Consider the following 9,527-nt stretch of genomic DNA (forward strand, 5'->3'; position numbering starts at 1 on the left):
TTTGGTGGGCAGGAAATATAGATACTTTCGCATTAAAGGGCGAGCCCGGGAAATCGGGGCAGTAAGTAGCTGGGTTCGTGCCCACATGCTGGCCGAACGGCGAATATTGGTCCATTATTCCATGATTCCTTTGCCATTTATCACCTGCAGGCACTGACCGCAATCGTTGGGCGAAATTACAAATAAAATGAATTGGGACCGTCCCGAGAATGGATGAAAATGGCCTGTAGAGGGGGAATTCACCGCCAACGTAGGGTGCACAAAACAAAAGGGCTCTCACCTGGACAATTTGTCAAATCGCCACCGCAATTGCTCTTGCCGAGCTTCGATTTCCGGTCCTGGCATCTCGGGGCATTAAGGCGACTGAATTCCCCCACAGCCATTGTGGGTGGAAATTAATTGAAAAACTTCGCAAGCGGTTGGCTAATCGTCAAATACGTGAAATAATTGACCGAATTAAAACCCTGTCGATGGGGCTTCTCGAATTTAGGCTAATTGTGGGTGTAAACAGGGGAGTTCCAGGCGCCCCAATTGGGGTTCACTTGAAAGACATAAAGTTACACCTTTCAGTAGCTGCTCCACCTTTGCACATGTCGTAAACGATATTTTATACCAGTAACAAAAGCAGTTATGAAACGAATTCGACAGAAGAAAGAACCGAAATTCGTTCATGTCCAAGTTGAGTCTTTAAGTGAAACAAAAGGAGGATTGTCAATGCATGCTTAGAAGCGTTTTGGCAGACCTGTCACATGAAATTCAAATTCCAAGGTTCTGGGCAACGATGGCGGACTCTCTCCGGAGTACGAGGGAAATCTGTGAATTGCCGTTCCGAAAACAGTTCCCTTCTTGCACTGTCAATACTCTCCACCTCCACTCGATCTTCTGGCCGGGAGACCGAAATTGTACATTTTCATATGCCATGTTACCGTGCCGGAATTCATATTTCTGTGCATATGCATATGTGCAGCAGGCAGATGAAATTGTTTTTGCTCCATAGGCATTCAGCACTGCCCTCTAAGTTAACACGATTTTGCACTCGTTCTCCTGCAGGAGGAAAATACGGAAAAAATGTATTGCATATGAAGTGGGCTCTTCGAGGGGGAAACTGGGACAAGTGAACAACTATGTAAATGGCTTTTCATTTGGGCCATGTGACAGGCCAACTGCACTCGCACTTATTTTGGCACATTGCACTGGAAATATTTTGCAATATTTAACCATTGATTTGCGCCACACTCTCGTTTCTTTTTTGAGCCGTGCGACCTTTAATCGATTTGGACAGCCAACCGGGTCGAAACAATTTAAATTTGAAATCGTGGCAGAGCAAGCGGTAAATAAAATCACCAAATGCCAGTTGAAGAGCTAAATTTTCGCCCGCTGACAGGCCAATCAACTGGGCATGAAATGGCCAAGACCGCTGCCGAGCATCCGAAATTCGAAATGCGGATCTAATTGAAATTCACGCCGGTGTTCGGCTTAATTTTAAATCAAATTGCGAAATGCCAAAACAAATTAATCGCCGTCAATGTGTTTAAGTCGACTCTGATTTGGCCCGTTCTGCAGATCGGAACTCATTACAATTTTTAATTAATTTTGACATGAATTTCATCGGCCACGAGAACGGTGTCCGCACTTATCCCGCACTTTCGGGCTGACACTTTGATTGAATCCGGCAAGGGTAAGGGTCGACTCGGCGGATTGATTTTGGGTCTCAGTGGACACGGAGCTACCTTTTCCTTTGATTTCCCCAGAAATGTAAAACAATGTCAAAAGTCGTTAATGCCCGCAATCAAAACCGAATCCCGGCCCAGTAGTGCACCTTTGTTTTCAATTTGCGGAAGGTAAAAATTGGTATTTGCATACACAGCTCTCGACCACTACGCTTGTCTACAAATTAAATTCAATACTGGAGTTTCTGGCCGAGGAAAGAAGGCTGGCTGGGGAAATGCCGAGCGATGATGACCACGGCGACTCCGCTCTCCCGCTGTCCATCAATCAATCAAAGCACAAAGGTTACCTGAGGGAGAAATTTGCATGGGTTCACGCAGCGCTGCCGGCGACGTCCCAAACAATTTGTGCGGCTTGCCTTTTCCATCGCTTCGGCTTTCTGCTCGTCCATCCCCTGGGTGGTTTTCTTATAGGGGAACTCTGGCCACGGAACACGGGGGGAAGCCGAGTCCACAGCCCTGAACGGATGGGTTGAATGGTCCTGGCTGGGGCAAACTTAACCGCAGACGTATGGTCAAAAAGCTCTGGAGAATTGGCTCATGTTTTTTGCAAAGGCTGGTTTCTTTGCCTGCAAACTTTCTGCATACCTTGTGGGCTCTACAGGGTAGCAAAGGCCGACCCAACTACTACCCTTTTAATATTATTATAAATTAATGTTGTTTCTTGGGATGGTTTTCTCAATGTCGTGTCAAGGTTCTGGTTTGCTATATTTCCGAGAAAGTTAACATGAAGTTAAGGTATTCTGACAGAAAAGATCGAACTTTACGAGGAACAAATCTTTACAGAGTTTACTATCAAATGGTATAGTGCCAAACTTTTTAGCCATGTTCTGTAGCTAAGAGTGTTCCAAAAAAGTTCTGGAGTTCTGGATTAATAATACTTATTAGATGATACAATAAAAAATACAAATTCTGCAGTCACTACGTTTTATTTCTCTTTTCATTTTAATACTCGAAGATTCATCTTTTGCCAGGAATTAGAGTTCTTAGTTTCTGCCATCCTCCAGCCCAAGGGGTATCATCCTGGCCCGTTCCAAAACGTAGTTTCCCAATTGCTTTGCATATCCATCGCTGATTTCCTTTTGCGTTTTGCTTTATGCCAGCCTGGCCTGAAGTGGCCGGCGAGTGAGTACAGAAAGCCAGGAGAAGAAAACAACCGGGGGTAAAAAAAATAGAACTCGATGGCCGGGCGCCGTGTGGTAAATGGTTAAGGGCATGTCATGGCAATTTGCATTTTCAGCTTGACAAAGGATGTGCAGGACTTTATACATATACCCTGATGGCCAACCAGCCCACCTCCTATTCAATTTTTGGCCGGGCAGCAGCTGCTGTTAATATGCAAACTGGGATTTCTTTTGTGGCTTTGATTTCGGTCCGTTCCGCTGGACAATCGAGGCTCGAGGCCACGGGCTCGCCTCCATATTCAATATCATGTTCAATAATTTCGCCTCGTCCTGCGGCACAGGACATGAAGAGGGGCGCAATGTGTGTATGTACATTGTACATATAAAAGCGAAAAGCAGATGGGCAATATTTGCGGCCCTGCCAGCATTGATTGCCGCGCTGAGCGTTTAATAGACTTTCAAATATTGCCACTTCGGCTCCAATGCGGATGCTGTGGTGAGCGGGATGTAGGCCAATAAGATAATTAATGTCCTGGGAGTGGGCCAGATTCACCCAGCCAGGCGCTCAAGGCGCCGACAAGGACGAACCGAGAGCAGGACCAGAGCGCTGATTGCCTGCGTTAATGTTAATTGCCCATGATGAGTTTTATGCGCTGCGCTAATGAACAAATGACTGCACATCGCCAATATGTATGAACGGCCAATAGGCCATATCCTTGCACACAAACTATGTCCCCCATTGGGTTTTCGGCGGGGAAGGGGCGGTTGGCGTATTATCATGCCATTGTTATCCGGCGGCCGGGCCACATTTAATTGCCCACCGGGGTCGTTTGTTTTGGAGGGTTCATGCAGTAGATAGTGCCCACACATGAAGGTGCTTAATTGAATATTTAGCTAACGAAACTAAAGTCACTTCTCGTCGGCCTTCTATGTGACACGGATTAGCATTTATTTACTCGACTTGATTTCATTAGGATGGCTTTAATTGGGTAAAGATACAAACGGAATGGCGGCTCCAGGTGTAAGATAACCATTTAAATAGCATTCATTAAATTGGTATTTTTCAATGCTGTATCAAGAACGCACTAAAATAATCTTAAAACATAACTATTTTTATCCGTTGCTAGGAGAGTAAAGGTTTACTAGATTCGTCGAAAGTATGTAACCGGTAGAAAGAAGCGATTCCGACCCCATAAATCATATATGTTTTTGTCCGTTCGTATGAACGCTGACATCTCAGACATATAAAATTTAGAAGTGGGACTAAAAATTCAGATTCTTGGGCTTCCTGCACAACACAAGTTTGTTCAAGCAGGGTGCCACGCCCACTCTAACGGCCACAAATGACTATAACATTAAAACCCGTCTAGCGCCCATATTTTCTAAAAGTTTGAAAAGTTTGTGTTGACATTATTAATACCCTTCTACATGCGAATGCAAATTATATAAATCGGAAGTTCCTTTTGAAAGCTATAATCAAACATGATTAACATTTTGCAAAGTGAATAAAGATTACACACTACAGCAGTAAATCATCTCTACTTACTAAAACGCCCCTATGCCTATATCATCATGTTAATCCCTCTCGAACTCCGTTTACCTAAGAAACTGGTATGTAATAATCGATGCCAATTCTAGTGCATTGTCTTTTGTTTTATTATTTGATTGTGTGTTTGAATCAAATGTTAAGGTACGCAAATTCGCAAACTACTTTTGGAAAACCATTCTCCGAACATCCCATTAGCAAACAAATTTCCGCTGGAGAATCGGTATTCAGTTACGTTTCAGAAAATGGCTGTGAGAGGAAACTCACTTCGTCCCGACTCTCAGCTGATTTCGTGGGTTGTATCCGAAATTTGCATACGACAGACGCCAAAGGGAATTTGAAACCCAGGACAAAACCACCGCTGATGGCTGTCAAAAATAAGAATGCAAACGTTTGCTAAATTAAGCCAGAAACCGAGTTCCACTGGCAAGATGCAACTTGCAACGTCGCCTTTTTGCGGTAATGTCGGCGACTCCAACTTCATTTCCTGGCCGCAGGACCAAGGCCCAATTTGCAAGGAGCAGTCGCAGCTGCTTCGTAGGCGTATACGTAATATTGCGAGCATGGCAAGCCGAAAAAGGCGGCAACAAAAAGTGCCACTCCACAGCCGCAATCAGGAGCTTCTGGGGGAGCCAGCAATTTGAGCCAAGACATTGTCTCCTCTGTCCGGGCCACTTAATGACTTCCGCAAATAAAACGCTTTGTCCTGGGAGAAGTTTAAGGCATTAGCACATGGCCTCCAGCACAGTAGCAGCTCCACGGCTGTTTGTACGTATTTATCAGACTGCTCTGTTTGGCTGCTGCAATCTGCTAATGCATTTGGCTGTGCGTCTAATGAATATTAATGGCACCACCAACCGGCGAGGGTCGGGCCAAATGGCAATAAAAATATTTCAATTAGAGCCAAGCTGCCAACACATGCGGCAAGATCAACGACTTCGTAAATGCCACAACAAGTTGAAGATGCAGCTGCAACCGCAGACAAACCAGACAAACGGCACACAAAAAGATAAACCGATGCCAACACGTCGGCATGCATAAATGATGGCCAACTGGGGAGGGTCCCGTAATTCCGGGCAATTCGCATTTCCGATTGTCCGGGTCAGCACTTGCCCATCAAAGGCCACAAAGCAAAACAATCGAGGAATTTCTGTTTACTCCCTGGGAAACCTTATATTTGCAGTTAAAATATCAGTACATCTGTTTGCATTGACCACAGCTTTGGGCTGTGGAATCTCATCCAAATTTTCAGTCAAGCTATCAGGAAATCCCTGTCACTTTTTTTGAGGGGAGGGAACCACACCAGGGGTCACCAAAATGTCTATCACCGTAGAGGAGAAGAACTTCGGCCTGGCCGTCAATCCGCTCACCGAGTCCCGGGAAATGGTGCGCTGCTACACCCTGAAGAACACCAAGGGCATGTCCGTTTCGGTCATCCAACTGGGTGCCATAATCCAGAGCATCTCCCTGCCCGACGGCAACAAGAAGGTGGACGACGTTTGCCTTGGTTTCGACGACGTCGGTGGCTACATGGCCAACAGGGGGGCCTACATCGGCGGAACCCTGGGGCGAGTGGCCAACCGAGTGGCCAACGGCGAGTATACGGTGGACGACACTACAGTCAATGTAACAAAGAACATCCAGGTAAATAATGATTTTTAAAATACAATTTTAGCAAGGAAGAACGCTTAGTCGGTAGCCTCGACTATCAGATACCCGGATTGACACGGCTAGTGATCCTGATCAGAAATATATATATATATATATAAATACTTTATCGGGTCGGAAACGTTTCCTTTTACCTGTTACATACTTCCCGAGGTGTTATATTGAACACATAGTTTACCTAAAATTGAAAACGTATCAAAATATGTTATAACATTTATAACACTTTATAATTGTTTAATTTTTTATTTTCCATTTTATTTCCATCAAATTAGTTGAAAAATCTTAAGACATTATGTTTAAATATAATCATATGACCCAAGTTCCAACTTTAGGTTTTTTTTAAAAGAAATATATACTTATACAGAGTTACCCCATTCCAGGACAAGTTCCAGCTCCACGGCGGATTTGTGGGATTTGACAGCGTCATTTGGGAGGTGGTGCAGAAGACGGCAGAGGGCGTGGTGTTCCGGCATGAGTCACCCGATGGTCACGAGGGGTATCCGGGAACTCTAACCTGCCGAATCACCTACCGACTGGACAATGAGAACCGATTGTCGATCAGCTACGAGGCCACCACAGATCGCGAGACGGTGGTCAATCTCTCGAACCACGCATACTTCAATCTAGCAGGTCATGGATCAGGAGCCAGAGGTCTGGCGCAGCACACGGTGGAGATAGCTTCCAGTGAGATTGTAGAAACGGATGACTCCCAGATCCCCACTGGAAGCTTGACCATTGTGAGTGGCACTGTATTTGATCTAAGGTCGCCCGTTCTACTGGGCGATCGCCTACCGCAGTTTGAGAATCGTTTGATCAAAGGCTTCGACAACTGCTACGTAGTCAACGGAGGACAAGTGCTGAGATCTGTCGTCAAGGTGGCCAAGATTGTGCATCCGCCCAGTGGCCGGTCGCTGGAGGTCTGGACAGATCAGCCTGGCATGCAGTTTTACACAGCAAACAATATGAGCACAATTGCTGGCAAGAAGGGATCTCAATACGTGAGGCACGGATCCTTCTGCGTGGAGACGGAAAAGTTCCCCGATGCCATGAACCACCCAACGTTCCCATCAATCCATCTGGAGCCCAACGAAACGTATCGTCATGAAGTGGTTTACTGGTTTAAGGTCGAGAAGATCTGCAGGTGCTGCTATAAGAATTAGCCGGGACCCCTTACAAATAAAATCTTAATAAGTACCTTAAATTAAATTACCTTAAGTTAAACATTTGTTTTAAGACGTTGAAAAAACCCGATATTTTAGCGGAAAATCCAAAAAAAAAAGGTTTGGTTTAAAAGGTATATAGTTTCTAAAAAAAATACTACTAAACAGTCGTGTTATTAGTCTCTGAAAAGGTAATTAAATTTGCAAAATACTTGACCTAAACTGAAATTCCCTGAACATGATAAAATAAAAGTTTTTTTACCCTTGCAGAGGGTATAATGAGTTCAGTCAGAAGTTTGCAACGCAGTGAAGGAGACGTTTCCGTCCCCATAAAGTATATACGAGTATAATCTTGATCAGCGTCACAAGACGAGTCGATCTAGCCATGTCGGTCTGTCCGTCCGTCTTTCTGTCCGTTTCTACGCAAACTAGAAACTTACCCAAAAGTCTTCTTTCCATTGCAGGTAGTATATAAGTCGGAACCAGTCGGATCGGACAATTATATCTTATAGCTCCCATAGGAACTATCGGGGAAAAAATTAAAAAAAATTATAACTTTGGTGTTTTTCAACATATACCTTTCTAAGCTTGGATATAACATTATTAAATTAGTTCTGAATTTCGAATTAAATTTTATCAAAATCGGACCACTATATCATATAGCTCCCATAGAACAATCGGAAAATTAGTGGTAAAATAATATTGAAAAATTATATCTTCGGTATTTTTTAACTTATAACCTCCTAAGCTTTTGAATTTCGAAATAAATTTTATCAAAATTTGACGACTATATTATATAGCTGCGATAGGAAAGATCGGTAAATTAGTAGGAAAACATGAAATAAAAATTATATCTTTTGTGTTTTTAAATATATAACCTTATAAGCTTGCAAATAACATTTTTTAATTAGTTCTGAATTTCGAATTCAATTTTCTTAAAATCGGACGATAATCGATAATATAGTAATAATGTGAAACAAATTATAGCTTTGGGTCTTTTTGACATATTATCTTATAATATTGGGAATATAAATTTTGATATTTTTTCGAATTTCGAATACAATTTAATAAACTTCTTAATTATTTATTGTAGCTGCAAGGGTATACAAACTTCGGCTTGCCGAAGTTAACTTCCTTGTTTTCAAATACTTTTTGACTATTTTGGTCGATTTTCTTTTAAATTTTAAATCTTGAAATATAAAAATTACAGTTTGAAAGATATAAAGCGATAAACAGTTCAACCTTTTTCAGTTCAGTATAAAAAGCATTTCATTGCTTACTTCAATGTTCAAAACTAAGCAAAAGAAATTTGATTAGAACCAAAAAAGGAAGTTAACTTTGGCAGGGTGAAGTTTGTATACCCTTGCAGTTATAAGAAATTATAAGAAATAACTAACTTTAAATGTATATCTTTAATGTTTTTTAACATATAACCTTCTAAGCTTGGAAATAAAATTTTTTAAATAGTTCTGAATTTCGAATTAAATTTTATCGAAATCGGACGACTATATCGTACAGCTGTCATAGGAACAATCGGAAAATTGGTGGAAATGTAATATAAAACAAATTATAGCTTTGGGGCTTCTTGACATATTATCATATAATATTGGAACTATAATTTTTTATATTTTTAAGGATTCAATTTAATAATAACAAGAAAGGACAAGCCGAAGTTTGTATACCCTTGCACTTATAAGAAATAATCAACTTTAGTAACACCATGTACAATTTTTAAAGATTGTTGCTGACATCAGTGATATTAAAAATAAATTATTTCATTCTTTTTTTAAGACCGTTTTTTGCCATCTATATGTTAGAGTAGTTTGATTTTTATTTAATTGCATTCGGAATTCTTAAAAATGTTATTTCCAAGTTTAGAAAGTAATATGTTAAAAAGCACCAAAGATGTGTTTTTTTTTTATATTTTCCAACTAATTTTCCGATCGCTTCTATGGATCTATTTCATATGGTCGTCGATTTTTATAAAATTTAATTCAAACCAATAAAAAAATGTTATTTCCAAGCTTAGGAGGTTACATGCTAAGAAACACCGAAAAAAGCATATATATTCTTGATCAACGTCACTAGACGAGTCGATCTAGTCATGTCCGTCTGTCCGTCTGGCCGCCTGTTCGTCTGTCTGTTCGTTTCTACGCAAACTAGTCTCTCAGTTTTAAAGCTATCTGGCTGAAAATTTTCCAAAAGCTTTCTTTCTATTGCAGATAGTATATAAGTCGGAACTAGCCGGATCGGACAACTATATCTTATAGCTCCAATAGGAACTATCGGGAAAAAATTATTT

General features: G+C 41.5%; 1 protein-coding gene across 1 annotated transcript; it reads left to right on the forward strand.

Moving 5' to 3' along the window:
• The first annotated feature begins 5,653 nt into the window (after positions 1–5,653).
• On the forward strand, positions 5,654–7,286 carry LOC108033444 (galactose mutarotase). The gene is made up of 2 exons (XM_017107776.3): positions 5,654–6,041; positions 6,446–7,286. Exons 1-2 carry the CDS (start codon positions 5,715–5,717, stop codon positions 7,223–7,225), a joined length of 1,107 nt encoding a protein of 368 aa, XP_016963265.1. The 5' UTR covers positions 5,654–5,714; the 3' UTR covers positions 7,226–7,286.
• Positions 7,287–9,527: the final 2,241 nt, after the last annotated feature.

The sequence above is a fragment of the Drosophila biarmipes genome, chromosome 2L (genome assembly GCF_025231255.1).
Source record: "Drosophila biarmipes strain raj3 chromosome 2L, RU_DBia_V1.1, whole genome shotgun sequence".
Taxonomy (NCBI): domain Eukaryota; kingdom Metazoa; phylum Arthropoda; class Insecta; order Diptera; family Drosophilidae; genus Drosophila; species Drosophila biarmipes.